General features: G+C 45.7%; 1 protein-coding gene across 1 annotated transcript in view; it reads left to right on the top strand.

The window, feature by feature from the left end:
• The window catches only part of LOC124025816 (protein unc-80 homolog), a gene marked incomplete at both ends in the record, with an annotated part of 76,403 nt that extends 51,508 nt beyond the window's left edge, over positions 1–24,895 (top strand). The window contains 17 exon segments of the mRNA XM_046339140.1: positions 4,365–4,537; positions 4,898–5,025; positions 5,027–5,108; positions 5,230–5,365; positions 6,363–6,496; positions 6,705–6,880; positions 8,966–9,181; positions 9,683–9,778; positions 12,129–12,234; positions 13,685–13,792; positions 14,602–14,740; positions 15,257–15,436; positions 15,645–15,772; positions 18,016–18,125; positions 23,954–23,982; positions 24,272–24,372; positions 24,814–24,895. Of these exon segments, the coding sequence (XP_046195096.1) occupies positions 4,365–4,537; positions 4,898–5,025; positions 5,027–5,108; positions 5,230–5,365; positions 6,363–6,496; positions 6,705–6,880; positions 8,966–9,181; positions 9,683–9,778; positions 12,129–12,234; positions 13,685–13,792; positions 14,602–14,740; positions 15,257–15,436; positions 15,645–15,772; positions 18,016–18,125; positions 23,954–23,982; positions 24,272–24,372; positions 24,814–24,895 (2,124 nt within the window).
• Between the last annotated feature and the right edge of the window lie 106 nt (positions 24,896–25,001).

Below are 25,001 nucleotides of genomic sequence, written 5' to 3'. Positions count from 1 at the left end.
GCCCTAGACTGATACATGATGCCCTAGACTCATATATGATGCCCTAAACTCATACATGATACCCTAGACTGTTACATGATGCCCTAGACTTATACATGATGCCCTAGACTCATATATGATGCCCTAGACTGTTACATGATACCCTAGACTGTTACATGATGCCCTAGACTCATACATGATGCCCTAGACTGTTACATGATACCCTAGACTGTTACATGATGCCCTAGACTCATACATGATACCCTAGACTGTTACATGATGCCCTAGACTCATACATGATACCCTAGACTGTTACATGATGCCCTAGACTCATACATGATACCCTAGACTGTTACATGATGTCCTAGACTCATACATGATACCCTAGACTGTTACATGATGCCCTAGACTTATACATGATGCCCTAGACTCATACATGATACCCTAGACTGTTACATGATGCCCTAGACTCATACATGATACCCTAGACTGTTACATGATGCCCTAGACTCATACATGATACCCTAACATGGGGACATCTCCAAAAGTTATAGTAGCCATCAGCCTTTTAAGCAAATGCCCATCTTTTAGCTCACTGGACAGTTCCTTGTCACCTCTGCCCAGTGCCCACACCGACAGGCCCTTATTATACCCCATTGGGTGTTTTTTTGTCCCCGGGGTCTGTTCCATCCCTGTTTAATGGCAGCCATGTTGAACTCTTCTCCTGGCTAGAGGAAGCTCCATGGTCCTTCTGCTAGCATGGCACAATCTAGCCACATACGGACACCTCCAATGTCCCCATGGATATGAGAGACAGGTAGAGGGACCGGGAGAAGGAAGGAGGGAGAGAGAGACGAGACAGGTAGAGAGACAGGGAGAAGGATGGAGAGAGGGACCAGACAGGTAGAGAGACCGGGAGAAGGAGGGAGAGAGGGACCAGACAGGTAGAGGGAGAAGGAGGGAGAGAGAGACAAGACAGGTAGAGAGACAGGGAGAAGGATGGAGAGAGGGACCAGACAGGTAGAGAGACCGGGAGAAGGAGGGAGAGACAAGACGGGTAGAGAGACCGGGAGAAGGAGGGAGAGAGGGACCAGACAGGTAGAGGGAGAAGGAGGGAGAGAGAGACAAGACAGGTAGAGGGACTGGGAGAAGGAGGGAGAGAGACAAGACAGGTAGAGAGACTGGGAGAAGGAGGGAGAGAGGGACCAGACAGGTAGAGGGAGAAGGAGGGAGAGAGGGACCAGACAGGTAGAGAGACCGGGAGAGGGAGGGAGAGAGAGACAAGACGGGTAGAGAGACCGGGAGAAGGAGGGAGAGAGGGACCAGACAGGTAGAGGGAGAAGGAGGGAGAGAGAGACAAGATAGGTAGAGGGACCGGGAGAAGGAGGGAGAGAGGGACAAGACAGGTAGAGGGAGAAGGAGGGAGAGAGAGACAAGACAGGTAGAGGGAGAAGGAGGGAGAGAGAGACAAGACAGGTAGAGGGACCAGGAGAAGGAGGGGGAGAGAGACAAGACAGGTAGAGGGAGAAGGAGGGAGAGAGAGACAAGACAGGTAGAAGGAGGAGGTAGAGAGGGACCAGACAGGTAGAGAGACCGGGAGAAGGAGGGAGAGAGGGACAAGACAGGTAGAGAGGCAGGGAGAGAGGGACAAGACAGGTAGACGGAGGAGGTAGAGAGGGACCAGACAGGTAGAGAGACTGGGACAAGGAGGGAGAGAGGGACCAGACAGGTAGAGAGACCGGGAGAAGGAGGGAGAGAGGGACAAGACAGGTAGAGGGACCAGGAGAAGGAGGGAGAGAGGGACCAGGAGGTAGAGGAGGGAGGGAGAGGGACAAGACAGGTAGAGAGACGGGAGGAAGGAGGGAGAGAGGGACCAGAGACCACGGTAGAGAGACTGGGACAAGGAGGAGAGAGAAGGAGGGAGGGAGAAGGAGGGAGAGAGGGACAAGACAGGTAGAGAGGCAGGGAGAGAGGGACAAGACAGGTAGACGGAGGAGGTAGAGAGGGACCAGACAGGTAGAGAGACTGGGACAAGGAGGGAGAGAGGGACAAGACAGGTAGAGGGACCGGGAGAAGGAGGGAGAGAGGGACAAGACAGGTAGAGAGGCAGGGAGAGAGGGACAAGACAGGTAGACGGAGGAGGTAGAGAGGGACCAGACAGGTAGAGAGACAGGGGAAGGAGGGAGAGAGAGACAAGACAGGGAAAGGAGGAGGGGGATAGACGAGGGGTAGATATTGAGACCGGGACACAACATGTGGAGCACATGGTGCTGTAACTGTCTTGTCTTCGTTGAGCCACTTATCCCATTATGGACAGAAACCCACAAGTCTTCGTTGAACAGAAACCCACAAAATCATGAAATATTGCCATGAAGAATTACAACAAAGTCATCATATTTGTTGAATGTTGCACATTTCCTTGCTTAATGACCGTGTGTCCATCTTTCTCTCCAGCTTCGTTTGTTAAGTGGCTCGATGGTGCTTTTCCTTCAATGGATTCAGACACGACCTAATCATGCTATGTTCTATAGTCTGTTCTCAAGACAGGTTCTTTGTGTGATCATGTTGCTATATGGGTGTGCCATTCATGCCAGCACTCGCAAAGATAATGCCCAGAGCCCTGAGTTTTTCCTGGTTAGATCAGATGGTCAGAAAACCTCCAGGCTCTAGTTATGCTGTAGAATAGAGGTCCAGGCCCCAGATGGCCCTAGTCTGCTCTACTCACCTCTTTCTTTCTGTTACTGCTGCTGTTGTCTTGTTTTCGTTGTGTTTCTCTGTCTCTCTGTTCCCAACACTTCCTCCCTCCCCCTTCCTCTTGCTCTCTTCTCATCTCCTCCATCCTCCTATCCCGCCCCTCCTCCTTCCCCTTTTCCTCCCTCCCCCTTCCTCTTGCTCTCTCTCTCATCTCCTCCTATCCTCCTATCCCGCCCCTCCTCCTTCCCCTTTTCCTCCCTCCCCCTTCCTCTCTCTGTATCTATAGCTGTTCTCCCTCCCCTCCCTCTCTCCTCCTCTCTCATCTCATCTCCTCCTATCCTCCTATCCCGCCCCTCCTCCTTCCCCTTTCCTCCCTCCCCTTCCTTCTCTGTATCTATCGCTGTTCTCCTCCCTCTCCCTCTCCCTCTCCCCTCCAGGCCCCTCTCATCTCCTCCTATCCTCCTATCCCGCCCCTCCTCTCTTCCCCTTTTCCTCCCTCCCCCTTCCTCTTGCTCTCTCTCTCATCTCCTCCTATCCTCCTATCCCGCCCTCCTCCTTCCCCTTTTCCTCCCTCTCCTTCCTCCCTCTCTCTCTATCTATCCTATCCTCCTCCCTCCCCTCTCCCCTCCCTCCCCCTCCTCTTGCTCTCTCTCTCATCTCCTCCTATCCTCCTATCCCGCCCCTCCTCCCTCCCCTCCCTCCCCCTTCCTCTTGCTCTCTCATCTCATCTCCTCCTATCCTCCTATCCCGCCCCTCCTCCTTCCCTCCTCCCTCCCCCTTCCTCTTGCTCTCTCTCTCATCTCCTCCTATCCTCCTATCCCGCCCCTCCTCCTTCCCCTTTTCCTCCCTCTCCCTCCTCCTCTCTCTCTCATCTCCTCCTATCCTCCTATCCCGCCCCCTCCTTCCCTCCCCTTTTCCTCCCTCCTCTCTCTCCCTCTCTCTGTATCTATCCTCCTATCCCTCCCCTCCTCCCCTCCCTCCCTCCCCTTCCTCTCTCTCTCATCTCCTCCTATCCTCCTATCCCGCCCCTCCTCCCTCCCCCCCTTCCTCTTGCTCTCTCTCTCATCTCCTCCTATCCTCCTATCCCGCCCCTCCTCCTTCCCCCTTCCTCCCTCCCCTTCCTCCTCCTATCCTCTCTATCCCGCCCTCCTCCTTCCCCCCTTTTCCCTCCGCTCCCTCCTCCCTCCTCTGTATCCCTGTTCCTCCTCTCCCCTCCCTCCTCCCCTCCTCTCTCTCTCTCATCTCCTCCTATCCTCCTATCCCGCCCCTCCTCCTTCCCCTTTTCCTCCCTCCCCCTTCCTCTCTGTATCTATCGCTGTTCTCCCTCCTATCCTCCCTCTCCCTCTCCCCTCCTCTCTTCTCATCTCCTCCTTCCTCCTATCCCCCCTCCTCCTTCCTCCTCTTCCTCCCCCCTTCCTCCTCTCTGTATCTATCCTGTTCTCCCTCCCCTCTCCCTCCCCTCTCCTCTCCTCTCTCTCTCATCTCCTCCTATCCTCCTATCCCGCCCCTCCTCCTTCCCCTTTTCCTCCGCTCCCTCCTCCCTCTCTCTGTATCTATCGCTGTTCTCCCTCCCCTCTCCCTCTCCCTCTCCCTCTCCCCTCCTCTCTTTCTCTCATCTACCCTTCCCCATCCTTCCCATACCTCATCTACCCTCCCCCTCTCTCTCTCCCGCTCCCTTCCTCCTCCACCAGGGCCCCAGGGGTTCCAGGAGCGCCTGGCGGCCAGCCAGGAGGCCATGAAGAACAAGAACGTGGTGAACCTGACGGCCATCCGCCAGGGCATGAAACGCTTCCAGTTCCTGTTGAACTGCTGCGAGCCAGGCACCATCCCTGACGCATCCATCCTGGCCGCTGCACTCGACCTGGTCAGTTATACAGTGGTCTCAGGCTGGAGTTAAATCACACCGCTTATGTGAATGTTTACACATGGTCTTTGTTTAATTCAGTGTTTTTCAATCCTGTCCTCTGGATTCCCCAGACTTTCCACATATTTCATCTGTTCCAATACTAGCACATCTTAGTCAATGAATGAATGATCAATCAACTGCTGTATACTCCTGTGAGGGGAGTCTACCAGGTAGAAATAAGCCTTGTTTACTAGACTCAACCGTTCTGGAATGTTATTTGACAGAGGGAAAAATGTGTAAATATTGCAATATGGGATTGATTGAAGTAAGCTTTCAGTGATCTGACAGGACATTATTGTACTTCCTGGTGTTCGACAGGAAGCTCCCGTGGTTGCCAGAGCCTCCCTGTTCCTGGAGTGCGCCCGCTTCGTCCACCGTTGTAACCGTGGCAACTGGCCCGAATGGATGAAGGGTCACCACGTGAACATCACCAAGCGGGGTCTGTCTCGGGACGCCGCCCGTGGTAGGAAACAAGAGGAACCAGAAGCTCCAGTGGAATGCAGCCAAGCACTTCTGTCAATGGGGAGATGTGAGTGACTCTCTGATGGGATGAGCAACTATCAAATGATTCTACTGACCGAGATTGTGTATGAAGACAGGCGCTAATAGTGTGTGTGTGTGTGTGCCTGTCCCTGGCCTTCCTCTCCCAGGCCATTGGTACGCGTCTCAGTGAGCTGTGCCACTCAGACAGCGAGAGTCCTGCCAACATCCTGGGTTTTATCTACGACGAGGAGACCAAGCGAAGATTGAGAAAGGAGGACGAGGAGGAGGACTACTTAGACGACAGTAAGCCATAGAAAAGGAAAATGTCACCTAAAAGGGAAATATGGTTCACAGAAGAATCTTGTTAATCTGTATTTTTAGTAAACTATCCCTTTAAATTAGCATAATACTCAAATCCCTATAGAAACATGTCATTTTAAGCTAGAGATATGTGTTTTTGTCCACTCACTTCCATATCTGCCGTGAAAGCTGACAGAGTTAGAGTGTTGTTCGTCAGACCATGAGGCATTCCGAAAATTGGTCTTCTCGCAAAATCGTCTATAGCGTCCAAACGGGTTGGAAAGACGAGACTCTCACGAACAAGATGGTGTTCTCAGTTTTGCTCTATGACCCCCACAAGCTGCTTTGGACTCGTCTGAAGTCGGTAGAGCCGATCTGCCATCTTCTGTCTGTAGCATCCCAACAGCTTGGTCTACACACTATGGCCCCTCTGTGGAAATGCTACGAACACGGCAGTTGTTTTGCTCTAGGACGACACTGCCCTCACTAGACTTGTCTGAAGGTCCCCTGATACCAGTTGAAGATATTAATGGAGGTATAGTGTATATGGAGACTGTTTAGTGCCAAAACAATGTTCAGATAAAGGACAGACACTTCAGAACCAGCTTCCTTTTGATTTTTGGGGGGGGCTATCTGTTGTTCCACGTAGTGAATCTGTTATTCAATGCTTTTGCTTGGGCTAATAGCATTAAGGCCTATCTGTTATTCAATGCTTTTGCTTGGGCTAATAGCATTAAGGACTATCTGTTATTCAATGCTTTTGTATGGGCTAATAGCAGTAAGGCCTATCTGTTATTCAATGCTTTTGTATGGGCCAATAGCAGTAAGGCCAGGTAAAAATGTTCATCAAATAATTGTTTTATATATATTTTTTATACTTCAAAGGGTCTTAGATCCTTGGTTTGACCTTCTAAAAACAATTCCATATTGCTTAGTAGAACCCCCCCTCTTCGACTCTTATGGTTTAAGCCAAATTTTGACCCAAAATATCCGTCCCCAGATACAGTCAACCCAACAAAATGCGGCTGTCCTTTCGCTCTCAAGATGGCCGCCTGCCAGTTACTGCTGGAGATCACCACGTTCCTCAGAGAGACATTCCCCTGCCTCCCCCGGCCACGCACAGAGCCCCAAGTGGTCAGTAGGAGAACTTCACTTACTTGACACTTACTCACTACTCTAATGCAATCATATCCCTATAAATCAATTGGTGTGTGTGTGTGTGTGTTCGCGCATATTTGTGTGTCTGTCTGTTCGCATATGTCTGTTCATGTGTGTGTGTGTGTCCATGTGTGTGTGTGTGTCTCTGTCTGTGTGTGTATGTCTGCGTTGTGTATGTCTGTAGGATTTGGAGAGCTGTCGATTGAGGCTGGACCCTGAGCTGAGTCACCACCGTTATGAGAGGAAGATCAGCTTTGCCGGTATCCTAGACGACGAGGACGGCCACGACTCTTTGAACAGCAGCAGCCACACACTCAAGTCTGACACGGCTCGACGACAAGAAGGCCCAGGAGCCTCTGGGTAATTGAGTTCTGCTAAGTTGGCCGTATCATAAGGGTCCCTGTCAGATGAAAATCTCTAAAACAGAAACTTTTCAGGAAATTGAAAAAACGGCCATATTTTCTCATTAAGAAACATTTAATTATAAAACTTCAAAAGCTATAAAGACTATATGGTTTTGGTTATAGTAAAAAAAAATGTTGGGTGTGGGTATTTTTTTGGGGGGGAAACAGCAAACTTCCTACAACACAAATGTGTTTTATAATGCTATTCTACATATTTTGTCATGAGGTTAAGAGAAATTGTTTCTATCTGTTAGCTAATTTCCTTCAATTCTACACATTTTGTTATCATATGCTATCTGGGGGGCCCACAACCTCCCCCAAACCCCCCAAAATGGGTTTTGTGCCCCATGGAGGTTGGTGGCCCCAGGGCACATGCCCTACGTGTCTGTTTGGTAATCCAGCCCTGTATGTGTGTGCCTTGTGTAAAGTGTTACCAAGATGTTTTAAACCCAGTGTATGGGAAGTATGGGACTTCATAAACCCAGTGTATGGGAAGTATGGGACTTCATAAACCCAGTGTATGGGAAGTGTATAGGACTTCATAAACCCAGTGTACTTCATAAACTCAGTGTATGGGAAGTATGGGACTTCATAAACCAGTGTATGGGAAGTATGGGAAGTATAGGACTTCATAAACCCAGTGTATGGGAAGTATGGGACTTCATAAACCCAGTGTATAGTGTATAGACTTCATAAACCCAGTGTATGGGAAGTATGGGACTTCATAAACCCAGTGTGTGGGAAGTATGGGACTTCATAAACCCAGTGTGTGGGAAGTATGGGACTTCATAAACCCAGTGTATGGGAAGTATGGGACTTCATAAACCCAGTGTATGGGAAGTATGGGACTTCATAAACCCAGTGTATAGGACTTCATAAACCCAGTGTATGGGAAGTATGGGACTTCATAAACCCAGTGTATGGGAAGTATAGGACTTCATAAACCCAGTGTATAGGACTTCATAAACCCAGTGTATGGGAAGTATGGGACTTCATAAACCCAGTGTATAGGACTTCATAAACCCAGTGTATGGGAAGTATGGGACTTCATAAACCCAGTGTATGGGAAGTATAGGACTTCATAAACCCAGTGTATGGGAAGTATGGGACTTCATAAACCCAGTGTATGGGAAGTATGGGACTTCATAAACCCAGTGTATAGGACTTCATAAACCCAGTGTATGGGAAGTATGGGACTTCATAAACCCAGTGTGTGGGAAGTATAGGACTTCATAAACCCAGTGTATAAACCCAGGTATGGGAAGTATACTTCATAAACCCAGACTTCATAAACCCAGTGTATGGGAAATATGGGACTTCATAAACTCAGTGTATAGGACTTCATAAACCCAGTGTATGGGAAGTATGGGACTTCATAAACCCAGTGTATGGGAAGTATAGGACTTCATAAACCCAGTGTATGGTATGGGAAGTAGTGTATGACTTCATAAACCCAGTGTATAGTATGGACTTCATAAACCCAGTGTATGGGAAGTATGGGACTTCATAAACCCAGTGTATGGGAGGGACTTCATAAACCCAGTGTATAGGACTTCATAAACCCAGTGTATGGGAAGTATGGGACTTCATAAACCCAGTGTATGGGAAGTATGGGACTTCATAAACCCAGTGTATGGGAAGTATGGGACTTCATAAACCCAGTGTATGGGAAGTATAGGACTTCATAAACCCAGTGTATGGGAAGTATGGGACTTCATAAACCCAGTGTATGGGAAGTATGGACTTCATAAACCCAGTGTATGGGAAGTATGGGACTTCATAAACCCAGTGTGTGGGAAGTATAGGGACTTCATAAACCCAGTGTATGGGAAGTATAGGACTTCATAAACCCAGTGTATGGGAAGTATGGGACTTTCATAAACCCAGTGTATGGGAAGTATAGGACTTCATAAACCCAGTGTATGGGAAGTATAGAAGTATAGGACTTCATAAACCCAGTGTATGGGAAGTATGGGACTTCATAAATCTTCATAAAACCCAGTGAGATTGCAGACTAACCTTTTGAATTCTGCCCGTCCAGCTCCCATCAGGAAGAGTCGGACTGGGGGCTCTCGCCTGCTGCAGATCAAGGGGGCCAGGAGTTTAAACCCAGGGGTGAAGATGGGGGGCTCTCTGTCCTCCAGTCCGTATGGGCCGGAAGGGATCCTAAGAGCACCAAGATGTCCCCAGCCAAGACTCAGAGTCAGGGAAGTATGGGACTGCTGTCCCAGTGTATAGCAGGGACACTGTCACTGAAGTATGGGACTTCATAAACCAGTAAACCCAGTGTATACGACTTCACTAACCACTGATCTCAGAAGTCCCACCCCCATAAACCCAGTGTATGGGAATTATGGGACTGAATAAGATCTGATCTGGTGACAACTTCCATAAATAGATGTATGGGAACTAATAGGATCATCATAAACTAGTGTAATGGGAAGTATGGGCACCATAAATCCAGTGTAAGTGGGACACTACATTTGGCCAGAGATCTATGGGCCCGATTTGCCTACTAAACCCAGTCATAGTAGTCACCTGTCATTCAACCACTCTGTATCAACATGTGTGATGTATAGCATTCATTGTCATCTGTCCCCTTTGAGTAGTTAGTGTATAGGACGCAATGAACCCATGTATGGGAAGTATGCAACTCCAGTGTATAACAGATTTCACGAGAGTCATAAACCCAGTGTATGGGAAGTATGGGACTTCAGTAAAATCTGATACAGTATTGCTGTGTGTTGTGACATGACAGGAAGTCCATGGAGCACCAGGAACTGCAGATCAAGCCGGCCAGGGTTCAGGGGAACCGGCGGGCTCTGTCAACTACCATCCGCCATGCCGGCAGCCTGTAAGAGCTGTGTGATGTCCCGCAAGACTGAGTCAGAGAACGAGGAGGGACTGCTGTCCCAGAGCAGGGCATTCAACTTACATACTTGTTTAACCTGACACTGGTGACCACTGATCTCAGAATCCTGCATACCACCATATAAAGCTTGCACATTAGTCCTGAATAAGCCCATTCACCTGTATACATAGCTATAAAGCTAGCATCATTGTCTCATCAAGCCCATTCACCTGTATACACACGCTATAAAGCACACATTTGCCCAAAGATCATGGCAGCCCATTCATCCTATACACAGCTATAAAGCTAGCACATTGCCCTCATCAACTCTGTTCACCTGTGATGTCCCCATAGTAGTTAACACATGCTATAAAGCTAGCACATTGTCCTCATCAAGCCCATTCACCTGTATACACATGCTATAAAGCTAGCACATTCCCTCATCAGAGTCCATTCACCTGTATACAGTATGCTATTAAGCTAGCACATTGCCCTCATCAAGCCCATTCACCTGTATACACATGCTATAAAGCTAGCACATTGCCCTCATCAGAGCCCATTCACCTGTATACACACTGCTATAAAGCTAGCACATTGCCCCCATCAACCCCATTCACCTGTATACACATGCTATAAAGCTAGCACATTGCCCTCATCAAGCCCATTCACCTGTATACACATGCTATAAAGCTAGCACATTCCCCTCATCAAGCCCATTCACCTGTATACACATGCTATAAAGCTAGCACATTGCCCTCATCAAGCCCATTCACCTGCATACACATGCTATAAAGCTAGCACATTGTCCTCATCAAGCCCATTCACCTGTATACACATGCTATAAAGCTAGCACATTGTCCTCATCAAGCCCATTCACCTGTATACACATGCTATAAAGCTAGCACATTGTCCTCATCAAGCCCATTCACCAGTATACATGTAACCGATGTGAAATGGCTAGCTAGTTAGCGGTGGGGCGCGCTAATAGCGTTTCAATTGGTGACGTCACTCGCTCTGAGACCTTGAAGTAGCGGTTCCCCTTGCTCTGCAAGGGCCGCAGCTTTTGTGGAGCGATGGGTAACAATGCTTTGTGGATGTCAGTTGTTGATGTGTGCAGCGGGTCCCTGGTTCGAGCCCAGGTAGGGGCGAGGAGAGGGACGGAAGCTATACTGTTACATACACATGCTATAAAGCTAGTACATTGCCCTCATCAAGCCCATTCACCTGACCATGCTATAAAGCAAGCACATTGTCCCTCATCAAGCCCATTCACCTGACCACACATGCTATAAAGCTAGCACATTCCCTCATCAATCCCATTCACCTGACCACACATGCAATAAAGCTAGCAGATTGTCCTCATCAACCCCATTCACCTGACCACACATGCTATAAAGCTAGCACATTCCCCTCATCAATCCCATGCAGCTGACCACACATGCAATAAAGCTAGCAGATTGTCCTCATCAACCCCATTCACCTGACCACACATGCTATAAAGCTGCACATTCCCTCATCAATCCCATGCAGCTGACCACTGCAATAAAGCTCAGATTGTCCTCATCAACCCCATTCACCTGACCACACACGCTATAAAGCTAGCACATTGCCCTCATCAAGCCCATTCACCTGACCACACATGCTATAAAGCTAGCACATTGCCCTCCTCAATCCCCACCTGACCACACATGCTATAAAGCTGCACATTTCCCTCATCAATCCCATTCACCTGACCACACATGCTATAAAGCTAGCACATTGCCCTCATCAAGCCCATTCACCTGTATACACATGCTATAAAGCTAGCACATTGCCCTCATCAAGCCCATTCACCTGTATACACACGCTATAAAGCTAGCACATTGCCCTCATCAAGCCCATTCACCTGTATACACACGCTATAAAGCTAGCACATTGTCCTCATCAAGCCCATTCACCTGCATACACACACTATAAAGCTAGCATTGCCCTCATCAAGCCCATTCACCTGCATACACACGCTATAAAGCTAGCACATTGTCCTCATCAAGCCCCATTCAAGTGATACACACGCTATAAAGCTAGAATTGTCCTCATCAAGTATTCACCTGCATACACACGCTATAAAGCTGCACATTGTCCTCATCAAGCCCATTCCCTGTATACACATACTATTGAAGCTAGCACATTGCCCTCATGGAGGGGTCACCTGTATACACATGCTATAAAGCTGCACATTGTCCTCATCAACCCCATTCATCCTGTATAACTGTTGTTCCCTCTGAATCTTCCTCTAATCATGATTCTGCTGTGCAACCCCAGCAGAGTTTCATCTGTGGACGGGGTTCTGAACCCACGCTGTATTGCACCACAGCCGCTCCTGTGCCCGCCTGGTGGTGCCATCAAGCTGCTCTAAGACAGTGGACAGCCTGAGAAGACAGTGCAGGGAACATCAGTGCCGGTCCAAGAAAAACAAGGAGGTGGGCGCAGAGAGGAGTGGACTGAAATGTATTGAAGTGATGTGATATGGAGTGGTGTGAATTTAAATGTATTGAAGTGATGTGATGTGGTGTGAATTTAAATGTATTGAAGTGATGTGGAGTGGTGTGAATTTAAATGTATTGAAGTGATGTGGAGTATGGAATGGTGTGAATTTAAATGTATTGAAGTGATGTGATATGGAATGGTGTGAATTTAAATGTATTGAAGTGATGTGATATGGAGTGGTGTGAATTTAAATGTATTGAAGTGATGTGATATGGAGTGGTGTGAATTTAAATGTATTGAAGTGATGTGGAGTGGTGTGAATTTAAATGTATTGGAGTGATGTGGAGTGGTGTGAATTTAAATGTATTGAAGTGATGTGGAGTGGTGTGAATTTAAATGTATTGAAGTGATGTGGAGTGGTGTGAATTTAAATATATTGGAATGTGATGTGGAGTGGTGTGAATTTAAATGTATTGATGTGATGTGGAGTGGTGTGAATTTAAATGTATTGGAGTGATGTGATATGGAGTGGTGTGAATTTAAATGTATTGATGTGATGTGATATGGAGTGGTGTGAATTTAAATGTATTGGAGTGATGTGGTGTGAATTTAAATGTATTGAAGTGATGTGGAGTGGTGTGAATTTAAATGTATTGATGTGATGTGATGTGGAGTGGTGTGAATTTAAATGTATTGGAGTGATGTGATGTGGAGTGGTGTGAATTTAAATGTATTGGAGTGATGTGGAGTGGTGTGAATTTAAATGTATTGAAGTGATGTGGAGTGGTGTGAATTTAAATGTATTGAAGTGATGTGGAGTGGTGTGAATTTAAATGTATTGAAGTGATGTGATATGGAGTGGTGTGAATTTAAATGTATTGAAGTGATGTGATATGGAGTGGTGTGAATTTAAATGTATTGAAGTGATGTGATATGGAGTGGTGTGAATTTAAATGTATTGGAGTGATGTGATATGGAGTGGTGTGAATTTAAATGTATTGAAGTGATGTGGAGTGGTGTGAATTTAAATGTATTGAAGTGATGTAAGGTTGGCATGTTTCTTTTTTTATTTAACCTATATCTAACTAGGCAAGTCAGTTAGGAACACATTCTTATTTACAATGATGGCCTACCAGAAGGCAAAAGGCCTCCTGCGGGGACGAGGGCCTGGGATTAAAAATACTAATAAAATATAGGTCAAAACACACATCACGACAAGAGAGACACCACAACACTACATAGAGAGACCTACAAGACATTAGCATGGCAGCAACACATGACAACACAGCATGGTAGCAACACAACATGACAAGACAACAACATGGTAGCAACATAACATGGCAGCAGCACATGTATTGAAGTGATGTAATGTGGAGTGGTTTGATGATACTGTAACTGAAGTGACTTGTATTTTCCAATGTCTTCCTCTCTTTGTGTCTCCAGTGGTCAGACAAGTCAAGTCTGAGGACCCCGTCCATGAAGAGACGCCCCAAAGACTCCAACACCGAGGGCAAGAAGGACACGGGCATGCTCAAGTACATCCGCAACCAGGTGCCCACCTACAGCCCTCATGCCAACACATGCCCTGGTCGCCATAGCATGTGCCAGAGCGTCTGTCTGTCCATCCGTCTGTCTGGTAGTCTGTCTATCCGTCAGCCTGTGTGTCTCTGTTCGTCAGCCTGTCTGTCTGTCCGTCCGTCTGCTTCTGTCTGTCTGTCTGTCTGTCTGTCTGTCTGTCTGTCTGTCGTCTGTCTGTCTGTCTGTCTGTCTGTCTGTCCGTGGTAGTCCGTCCGTATCCGTCCGTCCGCCTCCGTCCCGTCCGTCCGTCTCTGTCCGTCCGTCCGCCTGTCTGTCTCTATGGTCCTGTCTAGCCAGCCTGTCTGTCTGTCTGTCTGTCTGTCTGTCTGTCCGTCCATCTGTCTGAAGCAGTGTGTCAACAGATGCCACTGTGTCGCCACATGCTTGTTTATCTAGAGCAAGATGCCAACCTCATGCCAAGATGTCCTCACCCCACGCCCACACGCTTCTACCCACTCAAATACATCATCTCTAATTCTACTACTGAAGTAGCATGCTAACTCGCTACAGCCCTCTCAGCCAACTCAAGTATATTGCAGCACCATGCAATACCATACAAAATACAAGCTATAGGCCTACAGCAGCAATGGTATATCTACTAGCATGCTAATGCTAACGCTGGCTGTCTGTGGTCTATGGCCTTTCCCTTCAAGTGATGAGCCTGTCCCTGGCCCTTCTGTCCCTAGCATGCTATACAAGCTATATGGCCACACTAGCAATGCTATCAGATCTCCACTAGCATGCTAATGCTAACCCTTGCTGGCTGTGGCCTCTCCCCTCAGGTGATGAGCCTGTCCCCAGCTCCTCTGTCACTGCTGATCAAGGCGGCGCCCATCCTGACAGAGGACATGTACGCAGACGTCCAGCCTGCAGCCTGGGAGCTCCTGCTGAGTGTGGACGAGCATATGGCTGCCGCTGCAGGTGACTACAGAGAACTATGGGTGACTGTCATGGATAGCAGGGTTTCTATTTGAACAATTTCTCTTTTAATGTCAGTAACTAGAGTTATTCCAAGCCTATTCTGGGCTCCACTCCAAACTCTGAATCTGTGCTCACTGCTTTGCCTCCAGTCTAAAGATAAATGGAAGAGTTTAAAATGTAGTATATATTTTTTTGTCACCACATCTTTCTGTCTCTACTCTTTTTCTCTCTCTGTCTCTCGCTCTCTCTCTTTGTCTCTCTCTTTTTTTCCCTCTCTTTTTTCTCTCTCGCTCTGTATCTCTCTCTCTCTCTCTCTCTCTCTCTCTGTATCTCTCTCTCTCGCTCTGTATCTCTCTCTCTCTCTCTCTCTCTCGCTCTGTATCTCTCTCTCTCTCTCTCTCTCTCGCTCTGTATCTCTCTCTCTCACGCTGTATCTCTGTCCATCCCCACTTTCTCTGTCACCCCGCTTCACTTTACCTCTCTCTCTCTAACCCCCGTCCTCTCACCACTCCCCAGCTGCCATGTTCTTGCTGTGTGCGGTGAAGGTGCCTGACTCGGTGACAGAGATGATGATGGCTGAGTTCCAGCACGCTGAGGCGAGCCAGCGCATCAACTCGGTGTTCAAGTTCTACACGCTGTGGCGCTTCCGCTACCAGGTGTGGCCGCATGGAGGAGGGGTGCCCAGCAGATCTTCAGGTGCAGAGGGCTGTAGCCTCTACTAAAACAACTGTTAGTCAAAATGAGGAGTTGACAACGGGTATCCCCAAGGTTCTATTCTGAGTCCTGTGGCTTTGTCATTATTTAAAATGATCTTGAGTCTAAAGTGTAGGCCTCTTTGTTAAGTCTCTTTGCTTTGTTGAATTATTTTCTCATGAACTAATCTACATAATTCTCTATATTTTAGATCCCTCCGCCCAGCATCAACTGCCCTGCCCTCACCTATCCCCTGGCATGCCCTGTGTGCCCATGTTTGACCCGCCCCTGGGTACCTCCAACACTGGCAGCCAAGACCCAATCAACGAGGACAACTCTGTGTCCCGCCCTGCTGCCTGATTACTGTCCAATCAGCAGATACTTACAGAATTTACAATGAGCCTAGTGGTTGACAAATGTTTACTATAAACCAAAGTACACATTTGTCTTGACATTTTAAGTCTATTGTGGTGTACGTTATTGGTGCATGTATATTGAATTACATGGACATAGCACTGTTAATTGAATTGGGTTGTGGAGTTTCGTCTTTTTTACTAACCTTACTAATGCTACAACGGACCCATTATGCTACAACTGTTATGGTAACACTTGGTACTGTTATCCCAATGTATTTATTCCTTGTGTTTAAACTTGGCGGCACCAGGAAATAAGCTTTAGAGGACTGATAAACAGTACATTATTATGCTACTAAATTGATAGTCGGCCATGACACTTTTTGGGGTTAATTTCTTTGTGTTGCTATGCTTTTTTTTTGTCTGTCTAAAAAACATGTAAAACAATACTAGATCAAAAGACTGGTCATTGTACTGTCTGAGACAATAGTCCTGTTCGTTATTTATCAATCTATCAATTGTCTTTGTTTTTAGTTCCCCACATTTATTCAATCAATCCTATTCCTATAGTAAGTTGTAATTATGTACGGATGCTTGCGCATCATGGGAAACTGAGTTCATCTTTTGATGACTGAATGAGATAAAATTCAAAGAGAGATGTCTGTCTATTTCAGCGGGCAAAAGTTTGGCACATGGGGGTCTTAATAATGCTCATGTTCTCGTTGTAAATTGGTTTTCTGGTTGAGAAGACATCATATATAACCAGATTACAACCAACTGATCTCTGTTACAAGCAGGTAAAAACGTATTTTTTCATGACGTAATGAATGCGTCATTGGAAAGACGTTATATTTTGATTGTTATCTGGTCAGATAAGTTCAACACAATGTCCATTATATAACCAGTGTCCAACCGGACCATGCATGACGTCATTAAAGGCGATATAACACGCCATTGCAACCAGTTTTGCCTGCTGGGTTGTCTGATTCCCACAAACATTAAGACCTAGGGGAGGTGCTATACTAGGGGCCTCGTACGGGCCATTCTGGATACATGCATCTTATACAAGCCACCCACGTTTTCTGTACTGTAATGCTCGGCTTTTGGGAAAGCTGCATGCATTGGTCATTTTGAAGGAGAGATCTATATGGCCACGACGGCCATTTCACTGTTCAAACGTCAACATTTTCACGTCACTCTATCAAACATCCGCTGTGATATCTCTGTTGGTGCCGGTTAGAATGCTCAAATGAGCTGTTGCACTGGATATACTCTCCTGATGGATTTGAATGTAGTAAGTTTTACTGACAGCTATTTCAATGGTAAACACTGATCCCTGTGCATGGTGGAGTTGATCTAGGGTTGCAAAATGTAGTTAACTTTCCCAAATCCCCAGGATTCCGCGTTTATCCTCATGATTCGAAATGTACAATTTGGGAAAGTAATAATGTTTCCAGTCTTATCAGGAGAATATAACGGCATGTGTCATCCATAACTATTTGAAGAGACAGATAGCTTACATTACCAAATGTCTACCAGATGCCAGTATTGTAATTGTACTATAAACAGGACCCCCTGAGAATGAGCCTATCCACAGTCCTCCCTGAGCCTCTGTTTCTCTGTTTGTCCTTCACACACACACACACACACACACACACACACACACACACACACACACACACACACACACACACACACACACACACACACACACACACACACACACACACACACACACACACACACACACACACACACATCCTCCCCCACGTCCACCCTCCACACACACCCACACCCCTCTTTCCACACTTACACCAGCACACACACAAAAACCTGCAGCAGGGAGGGAGGACACACACACACACACACACACACACCCACACACACACACACACACACACACACACACACACACACACACACACACACACATTTTCACACACACACACACACACACACACTCCCGTCCCATTCAGGAAACCACTGATTCTGACCTCCAATTTGGAGAAGCACTAACAACTGAACATCTAACAATAAACCCTTTCTATTTACTGAGTGCTTCATCTTTAAAAATAACAAAAACAACACTATACTGGCTATACCACCAGATAACAACCCTACCTTCGAGTCCACAACCTACAGTGCTTAGTTGTAAAACACGTTGAATAATGCAGTCAGTCAGCCAGCAGCTGGCAGAGTGACTGACTCCTGAAAAACTCCTCCCCGCAGCAGAAGAAGGAGGCGTCCAGCATCTTGGCGCGAGGCCAGCATCATAACTCTCACAGGAACTACTCCCTTCCGCCGCGGCTCCGTGTGGTCAGTCCGCTCCAAGAGGCCGGGTAAGACTGTGTTACCGTTAGCAAACACACCTGCCCACCTTGTAGGGGTCATGTTCCCCATATTAGGATCCCACATAGAATGCAGGACATGGCTTCAGGAAGTGGCATGCTAGTATAGGTGTCAGAATGGTGTTTTTGAATGCTGGTCAGATTCAGCACATGGGGAGGAATAGGAAAGCAAATCCTCACCTGATAATATCTGATAAAAGCACCATGATAAAATCATGCCTTGGCACAGAGCTTGTACATATGGTTATTGATTTGAGGTGTCCTAATTCAAGGAACACCTTCCTAACTACAGTATAACACCTTCCTAACTACAGTATAACACCTTCATTCAGGAAACCCTACTGATTCTGACCTAAACACCTTCTAACTACACAATAAGAGAAGCCTAACTGCAGCAGAACACCCAGCCTAACTGTAACACCTTCCTAATAAACCTAGAACACCTTCCTAACTCTATTTAGGTTTCCTAACTGAGCAGAACACCTTCCCTAACTACAGCAGAACACCTTCCTAACTACAGTATAACACCTTCCTAACTACAAACCTTCCTAACTAAGTATAACACCTTCCTAACTACAGTGCACCTTCCTGCCCACACACCAGTATAACCCCTGACCTCTAAAGCACCATGATAAAATCATGCACTTGGCACAGAGCTTGTACATATGTAAACACCTTCCTAACTACAGTAGAACACCGTCCTAGCTACAGCAGAACACCTTCCTAACTAATAACACCTTCCTAACTGACAGCTAACACCTTCCTAACTACAGCAGAACACCTTCCTAACTACAGCAGAACACCTTCCTAACTACAGTATAACACCTTCCTAACCAGCATGTCACCTCCTAACTACAGCAGAACACCTGCACTCCAGTAACACCTTCCTAACTACAGCAGAACACCTTCCTAACTACAGGCCAGAACACCTTCCTAACTACAGTATAACACCTTCCTAACTACAGTCAGCGCCTAACTACAGCAGAACACCTTCCTAACTACAGTATAACACCTTCCTAACTACAGCAGAACACCTTCCTAACTACAGTAGGGGTTCCTAACTACAGTGCATAACACCTTCCTAACTACAGCAGAACACCTTCCTAACTACAGTATAACACCTTCCTAACTACAGTAGAACACCTTCCTAACTACAGTGGAACACCTTCTAACTACAGTATGTCACCTTCCTAACTACAGTGTTTCCTAACTACAGCAGAACACCTTCCTAACTACAGTATAACACCTTCCTAACTACAGGGAACAATAGGAACTACAGCAAACACCTTCCTAACTACAGTATATTCCTAACTACAAAGAACACCTTCCTAACTGAGTATAACACCTTCCTAACTACAGTATAACACCTTCCTAACTATGGTAACACCTTCCTAACTACAGTAGAACACCTTCCTAACTACAGCAGAACACCTTCCTAACTACAGTATAACACCTTCCTAACTACAGTATAACACCTTCCTAACTACAGCATAACACCTTCCTAACTACAGTAGAACACCTTCCTAACTACAGTATAACACCTTCCTAACTACAGTAGAACACCTTCCTAACTACAGTATAACACCTTCCTAACTACAGTATAACACCTTCCTAACTACAGCAGAACACCTTCCTAACTACAGCAGAACACCTTCCTAACTACAGTATAACACCTTCCTAACTACAGCAGAACACCTTCCTAACTACAGTAGAACACCTTCCTAACTACAGTATAACACCTTCCTAACTACAGCAGAACACCTTCCTCTACAGTAGAACACCTTCCTACAGCAGAACACCTTCCTAACTACAGTAGAACACCTTCCTAACTACAGTATAACACCTTCCTAACTACAGTAGAACACCTTCCTAACTACAGTAGAACACCTTCCTAACTACAGTAGAACACCTTCCTAACTACAGTAGAACACCTTCCTAACTACAGTATAACACCTTCCTAACTACAGTAGAACACCTTCCTAACTACAGTATAACACCTTCCTAACTACAGTATAACACCTTCCTAACTACAGTATAACACCTTCCTAACTACAGAACACCTTCCTAACTACAGTATAACACCTTCCTAACTACAGTATAACACCTTCCTAACTACAGCAGAACACCTTCCTAACTACAGCAGAACACCTTCCTAACTACAGTATAACACCTTCCTAACTACAGCAGAACACCTTCCTAACTACAGTTCCTAACTACAGCAGAACACCTTCCTAACTACAGTATAACACCTTCCTAACTACAGTATAACACCTTCCTAACTACAGCAGAACACCTTCCTAACTACAGCAGAACACCTTCCTAACTACAGTATAACACCTTCCTAACTACAGCAGAACACCTTCCTAACTACAGTAGAACACCTTCCTAACTACAGTAGAACACCCTCCTAACTACAGTAGAACACCTTCCTAACTACAGCAGAACACCTTCCTAACTAACACCTTCCTAACTAGCAGAACACCTTCCTAACTACAGTATAACACCTTCCTAACTACAGCAGAACACCCTTCCTAACTACAGAACACCTTCCTAACTACAGTATAACACCTTCCTAACTACAGTATAACACCTTCCTAACTAGAACACCTTCCTAACTACAGTATAACACCTTCCTAACTACAGCAGAACACCTTCCTAACTACAGTAGAACACCTTCCTAACTACAGTAGAACACCTTCCTAACTACAGTAGAACACCTTCCTAACTACAGTAGAACACCTTCCTAACTACAGTAGAACACCTTCCTAACTACAGAACACCTTCCTAATCACACAGTTCTAACTACAGAACACCTTCCTAACTACAGTATAACACCTTCCTCCTAACTATTCCTAACTACAGTACCTAACACCTTCCTAACTACAGCATAACACCTTCCCTAACTACAACACCTTCCTAACTACAGCAGAACACCTTCCTAACTACAGTATAACACCTTCCTAACTACAGTATAACACCTTCCTAACTACAGCAGAACACCTTCCTAACTACAGTATAACACCTTCCTAACTACAGTATAACACCTTCCTAACTACAGCAGAACACCTTCCTAACTACAGTATAACACCTTCCTAACTACAGCAGAACACCTTCCTAACTACAGTATAACACCTTCCTAACTACAGTATAACACCTTCCTAACTACAGCAGAACACCTTCCTAACTACAGCAGAACACCTTCCTAACTACAGTATAACACCCTTCCTAACTACAGCAGAACACCTTCCTAACTACAGCAGAACACCTTCCTAACTACAGCATAACACCTTCCTAACTACAGCAGAACACCTTCTAACTACAGAACACCTTCCTAACTACAGTATAACACCTTCCTAACTACAGCAGAACACCTTCCTAACTACAGTATAACATAACACCTTCCTAACTACAGTAGAACACCTTTCCTAACTACAGCAGAACACCTTCCTAACTACAGTATAACACCCTTCCTAACTACAGTATAACACCTTCCTAACTACTACAGAACACCTTCCTAACTACAGTATAACACCTTCCTAACTACAGCAGAACACCTTCCTAACTACAGTATAACACCTTCCTAACTACAGTATAACACCTTCCTAACTACAGCAGAACACCTTCCTAACTACAGCAGAACACCTTCCTAACTACAGCAGAACACCTTCCTAACTACAGTATAACACCTTCCTAACTACAGCAGAACACCTTCCTAACTACAGCATAACACCTTCCTAACTACAGTATAACACCTTCCTAACTACAGCAGAACACCTTCCTAACTACAGCAGAACACCTTTCCTAACTACAGCAGAACACCTTCCTAACTACAGCATAACACCTTCCTAACTACAGCAGAACACCTTCCTAACTACAGTATAACACCTTCCTAACTACAGCAGAACACCTTCCTAACTACAGCAGAACACCTTCCTAACTACAGTATAACACCTTCCTAACTACAGCAGAACACCTTCCCTAACTACAGTATAACACCTTCCTAACTACAGTATAACACCTTCCTAACTACAGCAGAACACCTTCCTAACTACAGTATAACACCTTCCTAACTACAGTATACACCTTCCTAACTACAGTAGAACACCTTCCTAACTACAGTATAACACCTTCCTAACTACAGTAGAACACCTTCCTAACTACAGTAGAACACCTTCCTAACTACAGTAGAACAGTAGAACACCTTCCTAACTACAGTAGAACACCTTCCAACTCACAGTAGAACACCTTCCTAACTACAGCGCAGAACACCTTCCTAACTACAGTGAACACCTTTCCTAACTACAGCAGAACACCTTCCTAACACCTTCTAACTACAGCAGAACACCTTCCTAACTACAGTATAACACCTTCCTAACTACAGTATAACACCTTCCTAACTACAGTATAACACCTTCTAACTACAGTATAACACCTTTCCTAACTACAGTATAACACCTTCCTAACTACAGCAGAACACCTTCCTAACTACAGTAGAACACCTTCTAACTACAGTATAACACCTTCCTAACTACAGTATAACACCTTCCTAACTACAGCAGAACACCTTCTAACTACAGCAGAACACCTTCCTAGCTACTGAAACCTTCCTGGCAGTATAACACCTTTCCTAACTACAGCAGAACACCTTCTTAACTACAGTATAACACCTTCCTAACTACAGTAGAACACCTTTCCTAACTGCGGTAGAACACCTTTCCTAACTACAGTATAACACCTTCCTAACTACAGTATAACACCTTCCTAACTACAGTATAACACCTTTCCTAACTACTGACAGAACACCTTCCTAACTACAGTATAACACCTTCCTAACTACAGTATAACACCTTCTACAGCAGAACACCTTCCAAACTACAGCAGAACACCTTCCTAACTACAGTATAACACCTTCCTAACTGAGCAGACACCTTCCTAACTACAGGTAACTTCAGCAGAACACCTTCCTAACTACAGTATAACACCTTCCTAACTACAGCATAACTTACCTTTTCCTAACTACAGCATAACACCTTCCTAACTTCCTTCTTAACTACAGCAGAACACCTTCCTAACTACAGTATAACACCTTCCTAACTACAGCAGAACACCTTCTTAACTACAGGTGAACACCTTCCTAACTACAGTATAACACCTTCCTAACTACAGCAGAACACCTTCTTAACTACAACAGAACACCTTCAAACTACAGTATAACACCTTCCTAACTACAGTATAACACCTTCCTAACTACAGTAGAACACCTTCCAAACTACAGTATAACACCTTCCTAACTACAGTATAACACCTTCCTAACTGGTATAACACCTTCAAACTACAGTATAACACCTTCCTAACTACAGTATAACACCTTCCTAACTACAGCAGAACACCTTCTTAACTACAGGTGAACACCTTCCTAACTACAGTAATACACCTTCCTAACTACAGTATAACACCTTCCTAACTGTAGAACACCTTCTTAACTACAGGTGAACACCTTCCTAACTACAGTATAACACCTTCCTAACTACAGCAGAACACCTTCTTAACTACAGGTGAACACCTTCTAACTACAGTATAACACCTTCCTAACTACAGCAGAACACCTTCTTAACTACAGGTGAACACCTTCCTAACTACAGTAATACACCTTCCTAACTACAGTAGAATAAGGTGGTAGTGATTCATGGGTTGTTCTTGTCTACTAGATGAGGAGAACACTACGGAGCACACGCCCACTCATCACATGCTGCAGCCCCCAGGCCGTCTTCCCAGCATGCATCTGTGCCGCCGTCTTACCCATAGTGCACCTGATGGAGGACGGGAGGTGCGAGGGACGGTGTGGCAGGTGGGTGGCGTCGCTCAACACAAACTGTCATGTAATGTACTAGAGAGGCAGAGAGAGGGAGGGAGAGGGGAGAGGATGAGAATAGAATACATTCTGTACAGGGTGAGATCAGAAACCTGCAGATGCATTCCATAGATACCCATAAGGCCACTCTAGAGTCCACTGTAACACAACACATTGCCTTTCATCACAATACACGCTGTTGAATAAAATAGAAAAGCAATGTTTCGGTCTGTCCTGAGAAAACTCATGATAATTTTCTTATGATCCATTTACCATGATCCTGCAGTGAGTGCAGTGGCCCAGCAGATCCTGTGGAACTGTCTGATCGAAGACCCCGCCCTGGTGCTCAGGCACTTCTTGGAGAAGCTCACCGTTAGCAATCGACAGGTAGAGCAGCCGTTGTCCATCAAAATACTCTGCAGTCTCATATGATTGGACCAATAGAATCCTGCCCCTCTTCAGTATGTTGTTCAATCTATGTTGTTATGGACAAAATCTGTTGTTAGTAGACTGCCTCCCTGTTTCAAAACGTTTCAAAACATTTTCTCTATCCTAAATACAAAAAATGACAGGTGGTTCTTACACAAAAAGATTACGAGACAGAACTCTAAAAAGTTACTTTTTCTTTTTCATGTTTTTTTTCATGCTTTTACAGCAGGCAGGGAAAAGTTGTACACAGGCGTTTCGGTTTGTATCACCTTCTTCATGTATTGGGTTAAGGTTGTTGAAGGTTGACCGAATTTACCTGCTTTTTCCCCCACTGAACACAACCCCTCCTGTTGTTAATGTGTTTTTGTTTGAACTGACACATGTTTCCATGTGTATCAGGACGAGCTGATGTACATGCTGAGGAAGCTGTTGATGAACATCGGTGACCTTCAGCAGACCTCTCATCCTCTTCAACTACCTGGTGAGACAAGACATCAGTCAATGTATATCAGACAGTAGCAGTATTGATCAATCTGATGACAAGATTAATGAAGATCTCTCTCTTCCCCTCTACTTTCTTTCTCTCT

The sequence above is a fragment of the Oncorhynchus gorbuscha genome, unplaced genomic scaffold (assembly GCF_021184085.1).
Source record: "Oncorhynchus gorbuscha isolate QuinsamMale2020 ecotype Even-year unplaced genomic scaffold, OgorEven_v1.0 Un_scaffold_2462, whole genome shotgun sequence".
Taxonomy (NCBI): domain Eukaryota; kingdom Metazoa; phylum Chordata; class Actinopteri; order Salmoniformes; family Salmonidae; genus Oncorhynchus; species Oncorhynchus gorbuscha.
Note: the sequence above shows the minus strand (reverse complement) of the source record. Positions and strands in the feature narration are given on the sequence as shown.